This window comes from Python bivittatus, unplaced genomic scaffold (genome assembly GCF_059951505.1).
Source record: "Python bivittatus isolate LINGU-HERP-01145 unplaced genomic scaffold, Pbiv_v1 ctg000440_np1212, whole genome shotgun sequence".
Taxonomy (NCBI): domain Eukaryota; kingdom Metazoa; phylum Chordata; class Lepidosauria; order Squamata; family Pythonidae; genus Python; species Python bivittatus.
Genome location: NW_028277063.1, coordinates 6,072,617 through 6,098,166, shown reverse-complemented (window position 1 = coordinate 6,098,166; position 25,550 = coordinate 6,072,617). Strand labels below are relative to the sequence as shown.

The window sequence follows — 25,550 nt, the reverse complement described above, 5'->3', positions numbered from 1 at the left end:
ATACGAAGGAGGGCTACCCGCTACCCATTCCTGCTGTAAGACTCAGTGAACAGAGCTCTCGCAGCTCATTGGGCATTGATGAGGACGTGTAGAGAGCCACAGAGATGACTTTGGAGAAACTATGCAGAGATGCAAAAACCATGTACAAAAGCATGTTGTAAACCTGAGAAACAAAGAAAATGTTAAGAAGAAACCAAGTCTGGCTCTGCTCTAATTCCATGGAGTATAAGAGGAAGAGAAGGAAAAACACAGTCAGACCTTCAAGATTCTGTTACTATAGTCTGTATCAGTAAATATAGTTTCAGTCAAATTTGTGGTTTCCTGGTCTGGCCTACCTCAAAGGGCTGACATCAGTCTTCAGACTCTCTCTGCATTTTCCCTTCTCTCTCTTGCTCTCTCTCTCTCTCTCTTGCTCTCTTATACCCTCCAAAATTAGGGCAGGGCTTGTCTTCTTCCTAATGTTTTCTTTGATTCTTGGGTTTAAAGCATGTTTTTATACATTTTATTTACCATGTCTGCATAGTATCTCCAAGGTCATCTCTGTAGCTTTCTACAGGAAGGGAATATATTGTTGCTACCTTTTAAAAAAAGCAGGTACAAGACTGATGAGCTAATGGTTTTATTGGCATCAAAGGGTCTTCAGCATTATATTGGAATCCAGATTAAATTCAGATAGGTTTGGCTCCTTGAGTCTGAATCAAATATAACTCTTTAAGCTTGCCCCACTTTTCTTTCCATCGCTCTCCTCCTGCTGGAAACTACATTAACCCTGTGAATTGTGTCCACAGGTCCCATCCCTGGCAGCTAGCAGGTCCAGCTTGGATTTTACTTGATCCAGGGCTTGCATCACTTGCTCCAGTTTCTGCAGCACACGGGGATCAGAGCGCGAGGCGCAAGAAATCTGGGGTGCTAATGTGGGCTGTGGAATCACAGGGCCTAGAAGACACAAAGCAGCCTTTCTCACACCGATCTGCCACTGCAAGCTCTCTTTACCACACAAAATCAATTGCCATCATTCTTTCCTCACCACCACCACCACCCTTTATATGTAGACGCACACAGTATGGCAACCCAGAGGTGTATGTAGCAGTTAAGGGTCCAGCCACATGGCGGTCAATTTGGGAAAGGGGTTATAACTGTTAGAATTTTAACCAACAAGGAGAAGCAGACAATGACTAACAAGAACTATTTCTACCCCTGAGAAGTGCATGATCTATGGCTGAATTTTTGTCCATCACATTACAGCAATTAAGGAGCAAGAGTTTTGTTAAGGAGAAAAACTGGCAGCTGGTTTATCTTGAGATGCTTAATAAAATTATCTTCCTTTACTTGGCTGTGATTTACTTCTCATGATCAGTATTAAAAGATAACGCTTCCTTCAGGTTAAGTCCAAGTCCTGGTGACTTCCTGGACATGCCCATGTAGTTTGGAAGTGATTTGCCGTTGCCTTCTCCTAAGATATATTTTCAACTACTGTACCCAGTCTAATATACAACCCTGGTATATTGCAGAGGATTTCCATCCAAGTACCAACCAGGTATCAGCTAGCCTGGGAGAACTCCATGGTTTACAGGAGGACAAACAAATAAACCAAAAAACCTGGTAAAATATCTATGCAGTGGCCACAGAATACCAAAACCTGCTGTGGAAAAGGTTACAGGAGGAGAAAGTGAATGGAATATTCAGGTGAAAACTCTGTTAAATGGTTGAATTACTAATCAGGACCAGGCCTCACTGCAACATCGCTATAATACACACAGGGTGCGCTTAGCCCTTTTTGGGTATATGGATGGGTGCTCCTCCTCTCTGTTCTCCAAGAGCCCAAATCCTATTACCGTGACTGGCACAAATCTTCTCTTTCAATCGGATATCCATGAGATCCGAGAACTGTCTCAGGACAAAGACGTGCTCCGTGGCAGGGTGGGAAGCCATGGTGTGAAGCTCCTGCTGGGCTATTCTGCTTAGGAACATTGGACCAACCTTCCAGGAAAAAGAAAGTCAGTGAAAGACCCCTGAGTATTGGTGGTCCAAGGAAGTCTGTAGAAACGAAGGAGAAGATTAGGTTCACCTGTACTTAGCCCTCTGCCCAGTTAGATGGTGAACAGTAAGCTTCAAGGACTACCTATGGCCCAGAATTCATCGCCTCCAAGTTTCCAATACCTTATGATTCTAGGAAACGTTGCTGCCCAAATGTCATATATTTTTCCTAAGCACTGTAAAAGACCTGATTGCATGTTGTTGGCTGTACCCCTGAGGACAGTACTTGTGTTTTTTGTCGCAGATTCCCTAGCTAACCAGAATTAGTCCTTTCTTCGCAACATTTTCTGAGTATCTAAAAGGGCCTGTAAAAACACTTGGGGGTAACCCTGCTTCCCTCACCATCACCACATGGGCTGGTAATGTTCCTTACCCAAGGTGCACTTGCTCGGTCTGGAAGGAACAGACCTGAATGCAGGTAAAGTTTGTTATTTCTGATCATAAGTCTTAACAGCTTAAAAAAGTTCTACAGGTAATAGATGAAAAACAAAGTTACAGAAATTGGTAGAAACAAGCCAGACATCCAAGATTGCAAAGGGAGGCTAAGTTGCACATGTGGTCTGCAAAACAGAGAGGAAAGGAAGGGAATCCTGGCCAAATATCTTCATCTGCAACCTGAGCTTGTTTAACAAATCCATCTTCAACCAATCATGCTTCACTCGGGAACGTGGCAGACACTTCCTGTGTTACCAAAGCAGAGCGTAGTTCTGTAGGCTTCCTCAAGTTTTCCGTAAGGAACAATGAATAGGGCTGTATTGTGTAATTACATGCTGTCTGTATTCCAAATGTGCCTCCTTATGACCCAAAAGGTTTCCCCTGCCCTAGACCAACACCTGAACCACTAGATCCCTGACTCTCAGTTTAAGCAAAGAAACACACAGTGTTTCTCAAACTTGGCAACTTGAAGACATGTGGACTTCAGGCAAAGAAACACTGCAATAACACATCCATCACCACGCTCAGAAATTAACTTTTAATCCAGGAAACCTTGTTGCAAGGTCTAATGTTACAGCATCCTCCACAGGCAAAATCAGAACGAAAGAGGAGGGCCACCAGAAAATGGAGCCTCTGCCTGATAAACCAGCATAGAGGCGTGCCGTCAAGTTGCAGGCAACTGGGGTATTACCTGTCACAGAGCAACACCAAAACAGCTCTGACAGAATCTGTAAGGGCGTGTTCAGTTTGCAAATGTTGGTAATTACAGACCAACTACTCCTCTTCAGGTTTCAAACAGGTTGATTATTAACTTTTACCAGCAGGCTGGGCTGATTTTTGGAAAACAGTGTTTCCAGCCAGCCTTTGAAGTCTGCAGACTCTTATCAACAGCAAGAACAGATTCCTCTTGGTTTCTACCTGATGAGCACGCCTGGCCCTGTTGAAACTTTGGGAAGCAATTGCGATTAGAAAATTTTGATGCTTAAGACTAGCTTGTAAATACAGGTAGTCTTGGTTGAGCGACCACAATTGGGACCAGCAACTTGGTTGTTAAGTGAAGCAGTCACTAAGTGAATTAAGTATTACAGACAGACAATCTTTCTGAGTACATTTGGAAGTCTGAGAGTGTGATGTGGGCACACTCACAAAATGGTTGCTGCGGGAAGGGGAGATTTGCTTATTGGTAAAATGGCTTCTATGAACTGTCACAAAACATCCATAAAGCAGAAGGCAAATTGGTGACAAAGCTTTGTGCTATCCCTTTTAGCTCTCCCCAGGATATTCTTTACCACCACCATCTTTATTTTATTTTTTCCTGGACTAACACACAGACTTTCACACAAAGCACTGGGCTGGAGCCAATGACTATTTTTATTTTGGTAGCAATGATGATAATGTGTGATAATAATAGTTATTAATCTGTGCCTTTACAAAAGTGTGGTACAAATCCGAAGAACCCAGTAATTCCAAAATTCCATCCAATAAAAGTCGCTCATGATATGACAGCCAAAGCAGAAAGCACATTTTCACACTCACGCAGACCAATGCAACAACCACGTACAGGTTTAAAACAACTTCCCACAATACCACCATTAATTCCAATGAAAGAAGAATTAATCTAGGAATGGTTAAGTTTAAAGGGAGGAGGGTGGGATAACCAGGCCCCACACTCACCCACTACCAGGGTTACCAGATATCTGAACAGGCAAAGGAGGATGTGGACAATTGGAGAAGAGGACAAATGGGAGGGGGAGGAGGACACACTAACTCTTTTCATTTTCTTGCATCTGCAACAAACAGAGTGAAAAACTGCAAAAAAAAAAAAAGGCTACGTGTTTATGAAATAACTTTTTCCAGTATCAGAAAGACTGGTTTTTCAATTGCAATATTTTCCCAACAAATCTTAATTTTCAAGAAAATGTGCTAGCGATAATATAGAATCAACAATGACACACTCTTCAAATTTCACCCTAGAAATGTATGGTGAGTCATGTGATCAACAGACTACAATGGTCATAGATTTGAAAGGGCTGGATTGAAGCCGATTGCTGGAATCAGGAAATAAATAACGTAAATCTAGGCTGTCGAGTCTGTTGACAGACGAGGGGGGAAAAAAAGCAGACAGTTTGCAAGGTCACCATACACAACAGTTTGAATGACTGCTGTTGTGAAAACAGTCCAAAATAAAATTAAAACAAAAAACAAGACATTCAAAAAGCCAGACAATATTTGATTTTACTGCTGTGCTTGCCTGATGGAGGACATGAGGACAAAAAGGAGAAAATGTCCTCCTTTTGCCGATATCTGGTAACCCTACCCAGTACCCAATTCAAAAAGTCTTCATACCCCTTTTAAAGGCCACCAAACTTTCAGACATGAAGGAAAAGAGGGAGCAGATTCCAGACCATGACCAGGGGGAAGACCCTACTCAGAGCAGCATAAAGAGTAAAGAAGGTTGTAGGGGGAAATAAAGGCAGATGGATCCAGGAGTGTCTATGTGTATCACTGCTGCATCTATCTATCTAGCTATCAATCTATCATCTATCTATCATCTGTCTATCTAATCTAATAGGCCACTCATCCATGATTCTGGGCGCCTAACAATTAAAACAAAGTAAAAAAACAATAAAAGCAACCAGTATGAAAAACCACAAAACCTGAGGCTCTGGGCTGAAGAGGTGACCTTGGTGGCCTTCTCCATGATCCTGGTTGAGTTCCATCATCTAAGCCAGTGTTTCTCAACCTTGGCAACCTGAAGATGGGTGGACTTTCCCAGAATCCCCCAGCAGTATGCTGGCTGGGGGATTCTGAGAATTAAAGTCCAGCATTCTTCAAGTTGCCAAGGTTCAAAAAGACTGATCTAAGCCCCCTGAGCTAAAGGGTGGGATAACAAAATGCGGAAATAAATTACAAGACAAATAAGGCAGACCTCACCCCAACGGCGAAGTGCGTGATTCCAGCCCTCTCAGCCTCCCAGACAACATCTGTATACTCCAAGGGGTCCCCGGCTTTCTTCTTGTCAGTCACAACCACCAGGAACTTCTTGGCATTGCTGCGAGCACCTTTCTGCGGGGTGAACTGCTCCCTTATAAATGGGGGGGGGGGGGGAGAGAAAGAGAAGTGCCACTGCCCACTTTCTTTTCCAGAGCTGTCTCCTGGCCCAGCAGGCAGACATTCCAAGGGTGCAGTGTTCCCCCACAGCAAAGGCTCCATGGTAGGGGAAGCAGCAACCCAGATCCAGCAAAAGCGAGGAAGGAACCCAGGCCAGGGTCGGGAAAAAGGAAAGGACACCCAGAGACCTACATAGCTTTCCGGATGGCAGTGGCCGTGTGGGAAGAGCCACCCAGCTGACTGGCGTGTTGTAGCACGGTGTCTAGGTTTTGATGGTTTTGGAAATATCTGAAGTCAAAATGCTCCCAAGATTTGTCGGAGAAATGCAGGAGAGAGAACTGGTGGGGAGGAAAAGGAAGATGAATGAGGAAGCAGCCATCCAGAACTTCTGAAAAAATCATATTTATTAATTAGCTGAGTTCCCACAACAGGCAAGGTCAGCCTTTCCCAAGCGGTTGCCTTTCAGATGGTCTGTTTTTCCATCCCTCAACTCTTATGAACCCAGTTCAAAATATCTCTGGGAGTGATTTATTTCTGGCTATTTCAGGGCCTGTTTTGATATTAGGGCGTTCTGAGCATGTCCTTATATCTTAAAGTTGCTAAGGTTGAGAAACACTGGCCTAAACTCATATATTTTCCTTGTTTCCGAAAATAAAAGAGAATAAAAGCATTTGACTATGTTTTAACTATGGGGACCAAGCCACAGGGCGTCCACCGCCTTCAAGTGGCTTTTCCCTGACCATGAATTCAACTTCACTGGCACAGGAATAAGTTGAAACCCTTCACAACCTCCCATTACGATGCATTGTAATCAAGGGAGATCTCATCTCACCCCACTGCTGGAACTGTGTCTTCGTCTGGAAGACTTCCTCAACTCCCGAACTGCAGGAGTTGAAGTCTAACCCATCCGGAGGGCACCATGTTGGGGAAGGCAGCATTAAAATTGGCTAGCTTGTGCCTCAGTGTATCCTGTGAATCCAATTATGCAGTTAATATATGGCTTATTGAGTTGTGTGAACCACAGGATTGAGTTAATTCAGTGAACTATGGTTCAGTTAGCCAATTAAACATGGCATGGGCATGGCATGTTAGGTGAACATAGCCAAAGAAAAAGAAATCTACGTTGTAACTTCTTCTATACTCCAGAGGCTAATCAATGACTGGTCAACAACCATATTTCCTGTTTGGATTATATTTCCAGTTCAGGTTTATTCAATAGTGAGAGAATTTTGGTGTTTTCAAATGGCCATGGAACATACATTGTTTGATCACTTTCAAGGCTTTGGAAACTTTTAATTCTCCAGAGTACCACCCTGTGTCACCAACCTCAATATGACCATGCTGGAGAAAAAAGGGTAGATGAGCTAGCATTTTTTAAAAATTACCAATAAACCCATCACTGTGTTAACCAGCTCATCGGTGGAGGCATGTCTGGGTCCCATCTAACTTCTGTTGTTGTTGTTGTTTCAGGTCACTGTGCATATAACAGCCTTTCCCAGCCAGATATCCTTCAGATGTGTTTGGCTTCAGCTTCCATCGCATCATATCTAGCTGGCATATCCACCTTGACTAGGGATTATGCAAGCTGAAATCCACCTTATCCAAAGGGCACTAGGCAATTTCCATTGTCTCTTACCATTCTCTGTCTTCCTCTCCCAACCCCATAACAACAGCTGTTGTGTTATACACAAACACGCATATGTATTCCTTTCTCAGAACTGTATTCCATACATCTGTTGCAATGGATGCTGATCCTCTAACGCTCCATGGTTGGTTTTATTTCATCTTTCTTCCTTTCTTCCTTTCTTCCTTTCTTCCTTTCTTCCTTTCTTCCTTTCTTCCTTTCTTCCTTTCTTCCTTTCTTCCTTTCTTCCTTCCTTCCTTCCTTCCTTCCTTCCTTCCTTTGTCTCTACACACTGAATTGTAAACCTCTTGGGCAGTTCTTTTCTTTCCTTTTCACCATTTCTTACTATGACTCACAAAGGTATCCCCCCCCCCCGCCCCAAGTCTGTGATGGGCTGCTTCACCCTGTGTTATGAAAGACCAGCTCAGAAGAACAAAATGTTTTCCCCAAAGTGCATTCCCTCCCAATCCCTTGGCTTCAGAGAGCAATCCACATCAGAAATTGTTCCCCCTTTGGAATTCTCCACCCCTCCAACTGACCAGAGTATCCTCAGGAAAGGTTTTACAGAAGAGTTGAACGAACAACATCAGTTCAAGGAATTTCGTAGTTCGAAGGCTGCTTGACCCATCAATCAGTAACACAATGTCTCGGGGATCATTTGGACACGCTGGAGAGAAAGGAGCAAACGAAAGACTCTTGTTTCAAAGCCAAAGCTATCCTCTTCCATTCTTAGCTTATCACAGCCAATGTCCAGCGGAGTGCCTCCTGTATATTTGAATAGCTTCCTAGCAAACAGAAATTCAACTGGTGAATCTTTTTTTCATCTTGGTATTATATTCCATTGTGGGAAAAGTTTCACTGGCTGAGGCTCCAGTTCCATCAATTTTAAAGGTACTGTCATCTTACCAGGGGGAAAAAAATGGCAACATCCTTTCTCATCCTTAAAAAAATCTTGTTCCAAAATAATCCTGATATACATGAATGAACAATAAAGAAGTGCCCTTGAGGACATACAGAATGCCCTTTTCATGACTTTATGATCATCCTGATGTTATTTTGCTTTCAAAGTCTGGTTGATGCGACCTGGTTTTGCCCATTTGCAGTAATATTGACACCCCTTCATTTCTAATCAATAAACAGCTAGAAATTATGGATGACAATTCACTGTATATAGCTTATACCCAAGCCTGCCTTCAGAAAAGTGTAATTTGTTAATAAAAATGAAAGCTGAGATTTCTAAAAAGCTGAATTTTGACAGGTATTTACCTGAAAGGAGGTAAACATTTACCTGAAAGGAGGTAAACACCTACCTGAATTTAAAACAACACACACTACAAACATTAATTAGAAAAAAAGAGATGTCATTACTTATTTTCAGTGGATCTAAGAGCATTCCCATTTAAAGATACATTATTAAAGATAAAGAAACCAGTCTTTCAGGTAAATACAGTAATAGATTTTCCCATTTCTATAGAATTAAACATACCCACAACTCTGACATATAGCCAGAACTACCAGCTCTGGTTTGCAAAAATCCAGATGACCAATAGATGACAACAAAGAAAGTTTAATTTTTCTCTGACATAAGAAAGGCTTATTTCTTCATGTGCACACTTTTTTTTCTCTTTCTTTTTATCCTCACAGTAACCGTGTGAGTTAGACTGGGAGATGAGCTGATCATCACCAAGGGACATATTGATTGATTGATATGTCACATTTACATAGCCACCCATCTCACACAAAGCGACTCTGAGCAGCATACAACAATTAAATAAAATAACAAGCGAATAAATACAAGCATTATAAAAAGATAAGGAATTATTATTAAGATAAAAACATCACAAATTTTTAAAAATGAAGATTTCAAATATACAAACTCCACAGAGAGAGCAGAATATCAGTTACAGTGGCGCCATCTAAGAATATCTCTGGTTCCCATACATTCCTGGTTTAATGGAGATTTGAATCTCTGTCTTCTTTAATCTTGGACGTTCTTCCTTAGTATACTCCATTGGTTTTCACATTAGTTTGGTTAGGGTTTTTTTAGGGATGGGTGGGCTGTGGCCCCAGGCTGCTGTTGAGTTCCACATTTGTGGTCCCCAGAACACTGATCATGACTCTGATCATGACGGCTGAACACTGAATGCTGACAGCACGATATCCTGGCATTTTAAAGTGGGAAACGCATGGAAAGTATAACATAAACTCTGAAAGAGGCATGTCACCGTTCAAAAGAGAAAACAACTCTCAAGATTTCCCCCTAACCTTAGGTATGATGTGGCTGCTACCACTTGGGGCCCTTACTCTACCCTAAAAAAATTAGCTATGCCAACTGATCACCGAAAGGTTGCCCAACTCTGGCTAAGAGGGTACAGAATATTCAGAGCTACCCATTCTGTGTCCATCAGCAACTCGTGCCTGACACAATCCTCTCTCTTTACTTGACCACAGGGCCAGCCATAGTTGAAGTATTTGTACCCACCTGCTACTCCGAGGAAAAGGAGGGTGACAATAAAAAGTCCAAGTCCTCCCATGTCTGGCCTCTAAACTGCTGTCTGTTAGTTTTCTGTTCTCTGAGGGCAAGGGCTGGTTTTGAGGGTAAGCTGGAGGCTGAAAGAGCCCTGACCAGAACAGGTCATCTGAATACAAAGCTTTCCTGGCAGTAGCAGCCACTCTCTGATGTACAAACATTTGCACCACTGAACTTTTGAGCAATAGCCATGTTGATTTACTTTAATAAAAAACTGCAGTCCCTTCCCTTGCCATGCAGTTACACACAGCAGCCTCAAGTGACTTGTCTCCCATTCTGATACAGGCTGGAAAGGAAGCCAGCTTAAGAAATTGTTCTCTGCATTTCAGTTTTGGTAACGATGCTGGCCAAGTGCTTAGTCCAGGCAGTGGTTATCACTGCCTTAGATTGGTGAATTCCTCTGCTCTGTTATCCCTTCCTTTGTGCCCATCTCTTTCTTTCCATGGGCAAGTCTTTGAGGACAGGTGGTTTCTTTCATTCTTTAAGCTGAACTCCAATCGACTCTGGATGGCTCACAGTATAAAAAGAAAGCCACCAATGTACAATTTAAAAATATCTAGAGCGCATAATAGTAAGCAAGATTTTTACTTGCCTGAGCAAGGACTTTAGAAGTCATTTAGTTCAGTCCACTGCTCAATGCAGGAGTTGCTTGCTCACAATGAGCATTTCGCCAGTTGACCAGGAGTAGTGGGGAAACACACCATTCTTTGACTGTTCTTGCTGATCTGAGCTAGAAGCAGAGTCTGACAAACTCTTGTCAACTTCAGCCAAGCTCTTGTACTCAGTCCAGATATAGACCTTCTCCATGCACTTGGTTTCACAAGCTGTGTTAGAAGAGCTTTAACAAGCCAAAAATGTTACTGGGTTCTAGTTCAGGAGAACTGAGAGGTGGATTCATACCTGGAGGAGAGGGGTTTTCCCCCTCTTTTTTAGGGTGGTCAGAAAGAGGTTTGGTGTTTCCTTGCTTCCTAGCTGTATTGCCTGCACCAGTGTTTACACACACACACAATCTTTCCCTTCCACAAATCCTGCCCTTTCCCCCTTCTTCCAGCTTTATCTACCCCAACTACCAGCCCCCCACCCCACCCCTTGTCCCTCTACTGTTTTCTTGCATTTAAGTCATTTCCACGGGACCAATTTGAAAACAAAAGAAAAAGGAAAGGTCCACTTTCACCAGTGGCCTGACTAAAAAGCTCACACACAAAAAGAAAGGTCCACCATTTTACAAGTAGACAAATTGAATACACACACATTAAAAAAACCCAAAACCAAAGTATTCATCATAGCCTAGGTCCAGCAGTGAAATGTCCATGGAGGGCAGTGACCAGTGGCCGAGGAGAGGGATAGGGCGGCCTGCCTACCACACCACACGTTACCCATTTGGACCGGAGGCTTTGCCTATAATGGCTTTGCCTATAACAAAAGGAAGTGTGGATGACTCTACAGCAGAGTTAATTGAAAATACTACTTCTGACGTAGAGCAAGAAAAGACAAGTAGAGGTGGTCTTGAGGTGACCCTGGTGGTGAGTTAAATTATTTTGGAGAGCTTTTTCTTAATCTATATTTGGCACCATTTTTTCCTCTTTCTCCTCATTCTTTATTTTTGATTTATTATTCTTTGTGGCTATTTTTATTTGTTTACAGTATTTGGCATTTTTGTGGAGTTATTGTTGCAGTTGTGATTAATTTTAATATAACTGTGGAAGTTTTTAGTTTTTATATATGATGTAAGCTACCAAGAGTTATTTGATTACAGTGGGACAAAAGTTTGATCAATCAATCAATCAATCCGTTACTCTTTTTAACACGGGATGGGGCTGTACCTGGGGAAGAAGTGAGTTTAAACCCCAACAGGTTTGCCTAGTTGTTAAAACTCACTCCTAGCTTTGTGCAAGTGTTTTGCATATGACATATGACAACCTACACACCATGATATCATCATGCAAATGATGTGACTTACATACTTGCATCAAGCATCATGACATCATGACATAAACATGCTATTTGCACAAAGAAGTCATGAACTGTTATCATTTTGTCATCACCATAGTTGTTATGAATGTTTTCCGTCGTTAACATAACACGGTGTGCGAACCCCAACACTGTGGTTTGTAAAATTGTGGTTTATATCTTAACGCAGTATATGACTCCGGAGAAAGAGAGGAAAGATGAGAAGGGATGCAGGAATCCAGGAGAACAGCTGGATTTCAGGAGAGAGTACAGAATCCCAGAGTATTAGGGACCAAGTCCAGGACTGCACACCCTGATCGACAACTTAGGTCTCCACCTTCTTCTCACTCAAGCTGCTTAGACAAAGAACAACTTCTGAGAACGTGCTTTAGAGCAGGGTTCCTCAACCTTGGCCACTTGAAGATGTGTGGACATGGCTGGCTGGGGAATTCTGGGAGTTGAAGTCCACACATCTTCAAATGGTCAAGGTTGAGGAACACTGCTTTAGAGGACCAGGTGAGCAGGGTTTGACCCCTGGGTTACAATGAGCGATGACCTTCTATTTCTTGGCCCCCTACTTTCTTCACTGTCTCCCACCACTTCTTCCTCTTTTCTTACCAATAAAATCTGATCAGGAGGGAAAGACAGAATCGCTGCAGTGTGTTCCTTAATTGCTAGTGCTAGAAGGCATTCTTTTAGAAGCACCCCGTGTTTCTAGGAAAGCTGGTAGAGTGATCTAGATGGTGCCTTCAAAGCCTCTAGTGCAGATGATCAGATATTTGCAGCAAAAGTGAAGCTGGTGAAGTAGGAAGCTACAGCCAGGAGCATAACTATGAAAACCCTGGATTATGACGTACACAAATGCACAAATATAAGACACCTTATGTAGTCATCAGTGGCACTTTTAATGATGGATGGATGTCATCATATATACATGGATAGATCCTTATTGAATATGCCCATGACTAGTTTGCCTGACTTACTTCCAAGATTTGCTTTGATACTTGGCAGCTTTGATCTCACAGCAGATTGTGGCTCAGTTTCTCCCAGAAGTTTTGCTAACCAGTAATTAAAACACAAACCGCTGCTCTGTCTAATACCCACCCTCTTATCTTCTAAGCACCCTAATGGTCATTATGCACGAAGGATGTGTTGTCATTCATAGAGTAAAGTGTGCAGGGCTTTGCCACCCAGATTAGTGTTACAGAAATAGCACAAAGACAATTATCTTAAATCCAACACTCCTGCCTTGCTATTACTTTAATGTGAACCAAAAAAAAGCAAATGAATCCAGCATTTAAAAATCTCTCAACCAAGCCACCGTGAAAAAGTATGGTTAATATATACTCTTAAGTTCCAACTTTTAAAGAAAAGCATCAAAGTGGCTTCATATTCTGTATTACAAACATCTGGATTCTCTGGCTGGTGGATCATTTCCAACTGGTCAGCTCATTTGTTAAATGAACATGAATTCGTTTTGGGATATTTGTACTTTTATCATTCTGTGCAAAAACTCATGCCCTGCCCACTCATATGGGGAGCTGGGTAGGTAGACTGTTTGCTGGCCAGGAATTGGCCTTTTGATCTGAAACCAGCCAACAGCTATTTCAGGAACTGATTTCAGGAATAGAAAAAAAAAGTTTATCATGATCATCGCAGGTTTGGATTTAAAATGAATCTAGAAACTGGATCCAGGGAGATTTGAATTGTATTTCTCCATCACCATCTCTCTAGATTCGATCTTGCAGAATGGAAGTCAAGATAACACTGGGATCAAATGTTAAGGGGATATCTAGGCATGATTATTTAAATTGCGTGCATTTATTCATTCTACTCACCTATTAAGTTAGTGAAAACCAACTCATCCTGTGGCTCCCCTGCATTTAATGTCCTCTAAGTGTGTTTGTCTATATTCCCCCAGCAATATAGCACAGTATATCTGGATAGCACCTAATTCAGAAAATTGCTTTAATACTCCCTGAAAACCAGTTGGGCCCATTTGTGAAAAAGGTCGCTACATGAAGTGGTGAGAAGCTTTCAGACAGAGACTGGATGGTCATTGGTTAGAGATACTCTAGACCAGGGTTTCTCAACCTTGGCAACTTTAAGATGTGTGGACCTCAACTCCCAGAATTCCCCAGCCAGCTGAAGAAGAATTCTGGGAGTTGAAGTCCACACATCTTCAAGTTGCCAAGGTTGAGAAACACTATTCTAGTAGATCCTGCACTGAGCAGGGGGTTGGATTTTCGAACTAATGGTTCATTAGTAGCTGAGAACAGTTGCCTGGTTCCCATAGCTGTGCAGGACAGAGGCAGTTTTATCTGCTGGATTTCTGTCTGTCATGCAATCATTACAGGAACAGAACTTTCAAACAAACAAACAAACCAACAAACCATGTTTGTCATTTCCTGACAAAAGTTTAATAGGTTGCTTCTTGTCACCCCACCCTCTGAACTTTTATCAGGCAACTTCTTCTGAAAGGCGGCTGTGTCTAAAGTTTCTCAGAAATAATCAGAACTCCATCAGGCGCTTTGGTGCATCTTCAGACATCATCCCCTGAATTTGGCTCAGTCATGCAACCGTTAATGGTGGAAGAGCTCAGCCTGAAACAAGCATAGCTACCAGTTACCACACGCTTGACCTTTCTCTGCAGCTTGAGCATCCAAGACGTAATGTCTTGGCTAAGATTTGTAATCATGGAGAATAATCCTCCACCCCAACCTCCCCTGTCCACAGAGCAGTAGTTTTAAAGGTGATGAGCAGGTGTGAGATGGATGGTAAAGCACCATTACTGAGATAGAACAATCCCCCCATGCTCTGTGGTGGGGCACCTGCTAAATCTGTCAGCAAAGGAAAAAAACATAATAATTACAAGGTTCCCATGAAGCTAGACCTATATAATGAGAGCCCTTGCTCTTCTCCTCCTAACAACTGTGTTTACGGAGGGCAGCCCACTCAAGACCATGAGGTGCCCAGCTTGGATTCTTCTCCTGGAGATGCTGCTTCTCTCAGCTGCCCAAGAAAGGACACTCCGCTTCGTTACACTGGTACACAGAATGGGACAATGGCCGAACTAGGAATCCTTGGGTTTCTAGCCAAACAAGATGGCTTGGACCAGCCTTTTCCCATTGAGTGCTTACAGATATGTGAGGACTATAAAACCCATCACTTTCTCCCAGCCAGGATAACCAAAGGGCAAGCTGGCTGGAGTGAGTGAGAGCAGAGTCTAGCAGCTATAGAGAACATCCTGTTGGAAGAGGAGGCTGGTCTATTCACCCATCATGCAGCCAGGGATTGGGAATCACTGTTCGTTCGGTTCTTGGGATGGGATCAGTTGGATCTCAGGTGCAAGAGGTGGAGATCTAAGCTTTGGACTGTATGGAGTCAGATCTGGTAAAGGGGCACCATGTTGATTGGGTATAGAGACTGCCCAACATTAGAAGTTCAACAAAAATACTGTATATGTTTACTTTGTCATGTCTCCACTTGTTCCTGGTTGGTTGCATGAAAAAAAAAGGAAAGCAAAAATCAACAGGTGCATGTGATAGAGAGAACTGAAAGGTACTTCAGAAGGATCGGTTTTATAGCAACAGAAGTTGTAATATCTTATTGTGTGCATGATTTATAATGAGATCTAGAAGAATGCTTCTGTATATACTGTTATTCTATAATGCTACTGGAAAACAAGCCTACTTCTTAAGAGTCTGCTATTTTCTTTGTTTCTAATGTATCATAAACTGTCATAGAAAGGAAACAGCAAAATCTTGGTTTGGAATTATATCCTGATTCATCACCAGTATTACAGCCATCTTCCACAGAAAGAAGAAAATATGAAAAGAAAACCAGAGGGGGGAGGAAAAAGAAATATGTGTGTGATTGAGTAAGTGAGAGAGAGAGAGAACATGGATCTAATATGAAAGATAAATTACAGGAGGACCTATTTTGTATTTGTGGGTCAAGAGGGTTCTTATTTCTTTAAGAAGTCTGTGTGGATCAAGGTGTTTTATTATCTTATTTCTGAACCTTATGGATGAGCCCAGATATCACAGTTCCCCATTTTTAACTCTCTCACTTTCCCCCCATTTCTTCTATCATTCTTCTTTCCAGAGAAAATCTGTCTGGGAAGAAAAGGTAGAGGTACTTCATGATGCCTTCTGACTGGTAACACTAGGAACCCTTTGTCTCCTAGGTGGGTTTGCACAGCTCACTTGGCTAGGCTAAAATGGGATTGAATAGCTTGTGGTTCAGCATATTATAGGAACCCCGCTATTGCCTTGGCCTGTTGTGTAAACAAGGCCATTCCATGCTAAACCATAACCGGTTTACTGATTTGGACATATGTTGGATAAACAGAGCAACTGTGTTTTACTGACCCTGGTTTAAGGTGAAGTGGGTTATGTGAGCCCAACCTTAGAGTCAAAGAGAAAACAACTTGGTTGTCTGTATGTGTTGATCCCGCAACTCCTCCTTTCTCAGGTTTATCGCCATGGTGACCGATCTCCCCTGGGTACCTACCCCACAGATCCCCACAAAGCAGCAGCTTGGCCACACGGTTTCCAACAGCTAAGTGAGGTATGTTCAGGGGTGAATTTTAATTGTTGTTACTGCAGTGCGTGCCTGCACATGGAAGAGGGGGCGAATGACATCCTTGCTTCATGCCAAGTTAGGTCTGTCCTGCTTTACACTGGAGCCCCAAAACAAACCTATTTGGGAGGGCAGAATTTTAATATTTGCTCTTTCACTTGTTGTAGGTGGGCATTTGGCAGCAGAAGGCTCTGGGGCAATTCCTCCGGGAGAGATATGCTGAATTTTTGAGCACCTCCTACAAACCACAGGAAGTAATCTTTCTTTAATAATACATCTGTCAACATAATTCACCTCCTTTGAACTCCCAGGGCAGCAAACAAACTGAATGCAACCATAAACATGGGAGACAAATAATAATTAAAAATAAACAGCACCAACAGTGAATCCAAGCCATAACCATAACCTTGCTCAGCTTTTTAAGTTTGTGGGTGGGTGTCTTTGTGTATATCTATGAAAACCAAAACATCTTAATCTAGAACCAAGGTTCCTTGAGAAGTCATTCTAAAAATGCTGAGGAACCTCCCCCCCCCCCATCTTTCTCTTTTACTCCCTCAAGTTGCCATGGGCTCCATGTCAGGAGAAGATGGTATTTGCAGAAAACCCTCTATGAAATATGTAGATTAGGATCAAATTAATGGGAGGGAGTAACCAGTACATATTATAAGGATGATAAGGATTATAAGGGCTATGGGGCTGCATTACCTCTGATTGACACATAAAACCTAAATAGTCAGCATCTGTCTCTTCCCTTGTTTAGTTACGTTTATCAGTGCAGGATTAAAATTGGATTATTAATAGTTCTTAGTTCATGTTCAGAGATGCTGTACAATTAAGTAGCAAAGGTAAGGGAGTTCTAGAATGGATGCATGCACACATACAGTGCGGTGTAGTGGTTAAGTCAGTGTTTCTCAACCTTGGCAACTTGAAGATGTGTGGACTTCAACTCCCAGAATTCCCCACCCAGCATGGCTGGCTGGGGAATTCTGGGAGTTGAAGTCCACACATCTTCAAGTTGCCAAGGTTGAGAAACACTGGGTTAAAGAGCTGGACTGACATGGGGGAGACCCAGGTTCTAGTCCACCCCGCTCAGGCATGGAAGATAACTGGGTGATTTTGGGCCAGGCACACTCTCTCAGCCCAAACAACTTCACAGGTTATTGAGGGAAGAAATAAAAGGAGGGAGCACTAGTGATGTACACTGCTGTGAGCTCCTGTACCAAAGGATTTAAATCTAACTAATAATGAGAATACTGCTAATGTCATGTAGCAACTTCCATTATAACCATCCATTCATGGTTTTGCCACAGATACCAGCAATAGTCATTTCTTCAATTAAGACACAGATACAAGCTTGGTCCTACCTTCCCTCAATTCTGTTGAGGCAGAGATTGTGTTCCCCAAGACAGGCTATGCTTATGTTTGGAACATCAATGTTTGGTTGCCTGCAACCAATATATAGTAACTCACTGCATGGTTATCCCATTTCAGATCTACGTCCGCAGCACCGATTATGACCGCACCATCATGAGTGCCCAAGCCAACCTGATGGGACTCTATCCGAATTCAAATCCGCAGATTGCTTGGAAGCCTGTTCCCATCCACACTGTGCCAACTAAATATGACAAAGTAAGTGAACAAAATCCGTATACATGGATGCTCCATTAAGTGATTCCCTCCCCCCCCGTTTATAGGCCTGTTCATGCAAGGAACATTTCAGAGAAATGACATTTGGAACAGTAGAGAGGGAGTTTACCAAAATAAAAGTATAAATATGTAGCTTTTTAAAAAATTAAATTCACAGTATGATTGTTTAAAAATTAATTATAATATGGATTACAAGATATGTATCCAACACTTTGGCAAATGGGTAACAGCCTTGAGTACCATTTGCTAATAGAAAGGTTCAGTAGACATAAAATGAACACTTTCAGTGCACTTTTGGCAACTGAAGTGAATGAGAATCTGGTCAGTGCCATACATGGGAAGAATGTGTTATTTTAGAATATGTTCTGCTAGAGACTTTGGGACAGTCAATCTCTCTTACCCTAACCTTCTTCCCAAGAATTTTGTTATGGGGAAAAATAGGAGGATGGAATACTATGTATGCTGCCTGGATGTCCTGTATGAAAGGCAGGATATAAACCTAACCATAAATAAAATTAGGATAAATTGTGATTTTGTATGTTCATTTTTTCTTGGCCCTAAAGTATCCAGGGGTCATTATTTTTCTATAAGAATCTAAAGCAGGGGTATGGTACAAATTTAGTTCCACCTGGAAACAAGTACTGGTTTATCATAAAAGAGAGCTATAGGACTGCAATAGAGATTTCCTTTTGATTTGAAAGAAATGCTGATCACACAGAAGTTTGATTCTCATACATTGCTTCCGTGGCAGCTGGCTCTCAGACATTATGTCAACATACCTCTTAATTAGGATTTAAGGGAAAACGGTTTCCATAGAGGTAAAACCTGTTAGCCTTTCTCATTATTTGGATGCAAGAGCATCTGCAGAGAGGGTCAAAGGGGCCAAGATGGCAGCTGTGAGTGAACCCCTGCATGGTGACATACATAAAAGAGGAGCAGGGTTTTGATAGCATGGCCAAGCACCATCCTGACTTTTTTTCTCACACACACACACACCCATACCCATGCCTCTGAATGTATTGCTCAGGAGTAAAAGAATGCAAAGTGAAATAAAGCCAGCTTTGGCACCAGTTAATTTTCACTCATTATTTGCACATATTTCTTTGTTTGGCCTTAGAGTGCTTCCTGACTAGAAAATCATTTCAGACCCAGTGACTAATGATCCTACCACGTTAGGGTTTGGAAAAAAACAGAATGCAGACTAAAAGAGATGGCATAGAGGACTAACAATAAAAAGAGCAAATAAATAAATCTACGCACTTTACATCACATGAAAAAAACACTCTCCAGAAGAGTATCTTCCTTTTAGAAAGTTTAAATATGGTAATCCTAGTTTTAATATCATAATTTTGTTTATTTTTATTGTACATGCTTCCCTGGAAGTCTTGCAGATTATAAAGGTAAATTATAAATGTATGGGAACAAAGTTTTCATCTGTATATTTCTTGATGAGGGCAATGTTTTCTTGCAGTAGAAAACTAGGAGAAATCACATCCCTAAACCCATCTTTAACAATGTTATAGGTAAACCTCTTCCTTGCTTCTCCTTCTTCTCCATCTCCTTTTGTTATTTTACTACATTTTCTTTGCTATCATACTATAAGCACATTTTTGTATGATTCCTGTCTCTGTGCTACATATTTGTTCAGCTTCACAGACGCTGGGCAGACTCACAGTTGTCTCTTAAGTCTATTTGCCTTCAGCTCTGCGTGTTTTGTTTTTTCATAGCTACTGAATCAAATGCTAGCACAAAATTACTAGAACAGTGAAATACTGATAAGATTTTAAAACTGGCACTAAGCAAGAATTTGATCTTGGCAATTGCAAATCTGCTATTCAAGTCTCTATACTGAATGGTTTGGGGATAAAATATGAACTGGACTAAGAATGAACATGTGGAAGATTTAGTGGTATTTAGTCATAGCTCCTGATTTCTCTGACAGTGAAGTACCACCTAATAGTTTAAGCCTGGGACAAAAAACCTAATTCTCTATATTCCCTACTTCTATTCCCAGCTTTTAAAGCCACCAACCAGAACCTGCCAACGATATCAACAATTGATGGAAGAGACAATTAATTTGCCAAGCTATCAAGCTAAACTGGAAGAATGGAAGGTATGGTGGAAGAGGGCTAAGAAAAGAAGACTAATTTAAAGCCAGTTTCTAGAAGTAGGATTCCCCACAATCCAAAATATAGAAATATGCTGCTGGATGGATAAAGCCAATTTAACCTTCTACCAGTTGTACAATACATGGTTTTGTAGAATACTTGATCCACTCTATCACCAAGATTTTTTGGTCATAATTACATCTAGAAAGTGATGATTTTCATACAATGTTTAGTTATCCTGGTTTTCCCCAAGGAATCATTAAAATAAATTCTGTTCCTTGACTACCCTCAAGCTACAGTCTCTGAATTTCCTAAAGAGATTGAATGCCTATTAAACCAGTGTGCTATTTTATGAACAAGTCCTGAAAATAAAAGTCTGGAAGAAATCTTCAGAATATATTCACTTAGCCTCAGGAATCAATCAATCAGTTTCTTGACCAGCATGGTCTCAATAAATTATTGGATACCTATACAATTTGTTTCAAGGCTCTGCCATCCAAAACCATCAGATTCCCCTAGCCATCCACATCAGTATCAAGTCTAGACACTTTGGCTGTAGTTATGTCTTATTTTCATCATGGTAGATGAGGGAAATAGGTTGTCTTCTCTCTAGTTGAGATTTTGCAACACATTAAGCCTAGATTAACAAAATATAATTAATATTTCACATAGCATGCTATGCTCAAACAAATAAACTATATTATCCTTAATGTGATATCTGATTCACACAATATGCTAAGATGTTTGGATTCCCTAAATACACTGGGAAACATATTATCCAAGTTCATTTTAGCCTAATTTTGCATGTTGTATGAACTCTGCTTTTATGTATTTGATCTTTGAAAAGGACAAGAGGTCTTCAGATATTGCTGAACCACAATAACTAGTAGCCCCTAAAGCCATGGTCAACAGTAAGGGATACTAGGACTTGTAGTTCAGCAACATGTGGAGGACTACAGGTTCTCTAATTCTGATTAAGCCATTCTTATTTTACCTTTCATCTGGACAGTTCCAAAGTGGCCTGCAAAAATAAGAACAGGTAAAAATCCAAAACCTTTGTAATAACAGAACAAATGCAAAATGTTTTAACAGTGGCCAGAAGATAAAAATACAGCAGTACAGTGAAACTTCAGTTTATGGACTCCAGTGTAGTGGACAGAATGCAACAGATCAAATAACGGCCTGGACGTCTTCTTGAAATACCAGACAAGTCTGTTGCATCTGAAGTATTCCAGAAGACAGTTAAATTTAATTTTACATTAATTGTATGTCATTTGCAGTTATTTGTGTCATTTGACATTAAACAACAAAAATTATATCATTCATCATTTTTGACACAAACTGATCCAATTTGCATCATTTTGTAATAACATCTTTATGCAGATGTCACTTGCGTCAGTTTTAACACATATCAACATAAATGAAGTTAGTGATTTGTAAGTGACTCTGGGCACCTAACAACAGAACAGCAAGAAATACAAATAATCAAAATCTATGAAAAGTGATATAAAAAAGCACACATGCTAATTTGCATCATTTGTATAGTGATGTTGTTATGCAGGCTGACCTATTTTGCTATTTAACAGACATTTGGGAATAATGGACACACCATCCTCAACTCATTCATTAAGTTTAGGTTTCATTTTATCTGAAATAGTTGACAGTGTAATCCTAAACAGAACTATTTAAAAGTAAGTATCAATCCATTCCACACAGAGGGGATTAGAGACTAATTTGCAGGGGAAGAGTTTTTGTTTGGCATTAAAAGGGGACAACCTAATGTTAAGCTTTTTAAAGGTAGAAATGTTTATTTTGAGCCATCGCTGCCCCAAAAGCAATTTATACTAATTTACCCATGGCTTATCCTAGATGGGATATAGAACAGGGCCTGAGTAGGATTACTTCAGTGCAAACAGAATGGGCTCAGAATAATGTTGTCTGCACTTCTTGAAAAACCATTTTCAAATTTCAAGTGCTTCATGGCCCAACTGCAATGTCTCAGAGAGGGATAACAGCATACTGTTTGATCAGGCTGTGTGAAAACCTATCTACCGAGCCCCCAAGCGAATCAGTCCAGCCTAGGACCCAGACTTTAGTGATTTTTGAAATAAGCCTCTGTTACTGCTACAGTGAGGAACCACTGCTAGACAGATCTAGGTTTGGTGAAACGATCGTACCTCTCTCCTAGAACGTCTGGACCTAAATAGTCTATGTCCACATTGGTTCACCCTGAAGATTTGCAATGAATGCAAATAAGCTTGCAGATTAATTAAGGCTGAAATTAATTAAGCCCAGCGAAGCTGGAGTACTTTAGATAATTATTCATGCTTTCCTCTCGTGCAGAGCTTTATGGAAAAGATGGCTAATTATACAGGGCTTAAATCTGAGCAGCTGACCCTGAGAGGCCTCTGGAAGGTGTACGACACTCTCTTCTGTCAGGTAAGATAATCCATTACCTTCCAGCAAGATCACCATTTCAACAACGATAACCTTCTCTCCTTTGCTTTTTCTCATAGAAAACCCATAACATGACTTTGCCTAGCTGGGCGACACCACAGGTTCTGGCGACTCTCTCCGAGATAGAAATGTTTAATATCGAAGCCCACGTGGGAATGTATGCTGCCCAGGAGAAAGCTCGATTCACTGGAGGTATGATTGGATTTGATTTGCTCTGTTCGGAATCGAGACTTAGCCGTATATGGTAAATGCTGCAAGGCTAAATTGAAAAGTAAACACAGGGCAGCTTGAACAAAATGATCAACAGTACAAAGTGTATATACCAGCTTGGAAGTTATGCTGAATTTAGCTCATTTTCCCATTAGCAATACATAGCATCTTCAGTGTTTCTCAACCTTGGCAGCTTGAAGATGTGTGGACTTCAACTCCCAGAATTCCCCAGCCAGCCATGCTGGCTGGGGAATTCTGGGTGTTGAAGTCCACACATCTTCAAGCTGCCAAGGTTGAGAAACGCTGTTCCAAAGTGATGCAACTATAATTGCACCAGATTAACAGCCATGAGGACAGACTTTCTATCCACAATGATGGCTGAATGATGCTACAGGGCTATTACTCACTAGCGGGGAAATAACCTCACATTAGTTAACTTGACAGCACCACCACGTGGCAGGAATTGCTATTTATAACATGCCAAAAGAAAACCGGTGGTAGACGATTAGGACCCCTTCAATTCCCTTTCCAAGCTTTAGTGTACTTTCTGGTGCAACATTGTACAGTACCCCCCTTCAGTACGTTTCAGCCTTGTGTTTTTCTGAATGTCAGAGACACTTTGGTATATCATCTATCAGCATATTTTCCTCTCTGCAGGGTTGCTGCTGGGTGCTATTTTGAGCAATTTTTCCAAAATTGTGTGCCAAGATCTGCCTCTTAAGATGATAATGTATTCTGCTGTAAGTTCTCCTGTTCCTTACCATTGCAAAGATCTACTTTGGAAAATGGGATAATCCAGAGAGCCTAGAGCAATCTTGTCCTCTCTGCAGCTATGACGACCCGCAGCCCAGAATTGCTCTAGGACAGAATTTGATCATTTTTCTACAATCTTGAGAATTCTACCTGCTGCCTTGTAGTGGTGCTGTTAGAGCAAAACTTCAGGGCTCATCATAAAAAGATGGAGCCTCTCCTCCCTCCTACCCCAGCTGAGCTGACATCATAGGAAGGAATACAAACAGGGATGGATCAAACCCAATCGTGCTCCCTGAAATCAAAGATTAAATATTTATTTCAAATTTATATGGCCACCCACCTCACCCTGGTGGATTTGGGCAGCTAACACAAGCAAGCAGCAATGCAAATAATTATAATTGCCAATGAAAGAGACCAAAGTGAATACAACCAGCAGAAAAGTTACCTAATTTTTGACCCTCTCTGACCTTAATACTTTTCTCCATTTTGAAAACAGTGGAAACACAGCAGCATTTAATTTCCTTCCATGTAGATTAAGTTCTCTTTGTGAGCAGGGCTTTGGCACTCTGCTACAAAATTCTGCCCTGATGATACAGAGTACAATTCATTATACCGAGTCTTATTAAAGGATCAGGATAGGAAGGGAATCAGGGACGTGAGGAGTCTGGGAAGGGGTGCTTTGGTATATTCTAATATGTAAATGACACTGATTTCTGCTCATTTTCTTTAGCATGACAGCACCTTGATTGCTCTGCAGGGAGCCCTAGGGGTTTACAATGGCCATCCACCACCTTACACAGCTTGTCATGGATTTGAATTCTACCAAGAAAGCAATAAGTAAGTCTAACAAAAGGATGGGCAGGTCTTCCTTTTGCAACCACCAAGATGCAGACATGGTACGTTGCTTCCCCAACCTGTTCGGGACAATTCTTAGGATCCAGTTAGAAGCCTGAGAAGGCCGAACATATACAAAGCCTTGTGGATGTTGAACCTGAGGTTGGGCAGATCAGTTGGTGTTAATTTATTTTACAAACCAAAAACATCTTCAGCTTGCAAAGGTATCCAGACTGACAATCAGGCAGTCAGTCTTTTTCTCTTTCCTTTTTTTTCCTTCTTTTTCCTTCCTCCCTTTCCTTCCCTTGTTTCTAATTTATGCTGCCCATTTCCCCCCAGAGGGTGACTCTGGGCAGCTCATAATTAAAGGAGTTTAACCGGGCAGCATCCTACACCAAATAAAGATGCTTTAACTTTTGGCTTCCCGTAACTTAGTGCACTGAAGTCTGCTAAAACATAATTTTTTGCCCACCCTGAACTCAAGAAGATACTTTGAGACTCCAGATTCTAGATCAAGCTCATTTCCATTTTGTCATTTCATTCTGCTCTTCCTTTCTTACGATATCCCTCCCAAGTCAGCCTTTGCCTCAACTGAATGCATCCAAGCCGTTTCCTTGCAGCAGAGCTGGCTGCTTTCAAATGACCTGTCAGCAAATTTAATTGCTGACGCATTAGTAAGACTGTAGCATCATGATGGAGAGGCTGAGGTGGCAGAAGCGTAACTTTTTCAAGGATTGCACAAGAAAATAAAAAGCAAATATATCCTTTGGCAGGTACATATGGAGGTGAAGCAGATTCCAGAGTACTAAACTTTTTAATTTTCGCATTTCAGCTCTTTCAGCATTGCCATGTTCTACCGCAACAGGAGCGACCAGCAGCCCCACGTGCTAGCTCTGCCTGGCTGCCCCACACCTTGCCCACTGCCACTCTTCATTCATCTCACCCGTAGAGTTGTTCCACAGGACTGGGATGCAGAATGCCAAAACCCTCAGAGGGGTCCAGGTAACAAAAGTTCCAGTTCCTCCTCCTCCGCACAGAGATAGCTGACTTGAACTTTATTTAGGCCTGATCCAATACTGTATTCCATTTGCAGGGCACACTGTAATAGCGCTGGCTGCAGTGGTCGGTCTGCTGAGTGTGGCACTGATTGGCATGGGCATCTTGTATTGGAGAAGGTGATATGAAGCTAAGAGGCAACCTTCCAACCCTCACGGACTAAGCGGAAAACTGCCTTTTTGTATTCTTAAAAACCTGGTGCAATGCAGCCACC

At 41.5% G+C, this 25,550-nt stretch overlaps 2 protein-coding genes across 2 annotated transcripts; one reads left to right on the top strand and one right to left on the bottom strand.

Moving 5' to 3' along the window:
* Positions 1 to 489: 489 nt before the first annotated feature.
* LOC112541623 (integrin alpha-M-like) lies at positions 490 to 10,762 on the bottom strand. The gene is made up of 6 exons (XM_025171918.2): positions 9,690 to 10,762; positions 7,747 to 7,874; positions 5,776 to 5,921; positions 5,407 to 5,557; positions 1,836 to 1,980; positions 490 to 936 (listed from the first exon to the last, which is right to left on the bottom strand). Exons 1-6 carry the CDS (start codon positions 9,739 to 9,741, stop codon positions 764 to 766), a joined length of 795 nt encoding a protein of 264 aa, XP_025027686.2. The 5' UTR covers positions 9,742 to 10,762; the 3' UTR covers positions 490 to 763.
* Positions 10,763 to 14,751: 3,989 nt separating this feature from the next.
* On the top strand, positions 14,752 to 25,509 carry LOC103056924 (testicular acid phosphatase homolog). Its single transcript, XM_088142396.1, has 11 exons — positions 14,752 to 14,833; positions 16,072 to 16,259; positions 16,439 to 16,525; positions 17,763 to 17,900; positions 19,933 to 20,031; positions 22,370 to 22,465; positions 22,543 to 22,675; positions 23,351 to 23,433; positions 24,177 to 24,283; positions 25,113 to 25,282; positions 25,374 to 25,509. Exons 1-11 carry the CDS (start codon positions 14,752 to 14,754, stop codon positions 25,457 to 25,459), a joined length of 1,269 nt encoding a protein of 422 aa, XP_087998522.1. The 3' UTR covers positions 25,460 to 25,509.
* The last annotated feature ends 41 nt before the right edge of the window (positions 25,510 to 25,550 follow it).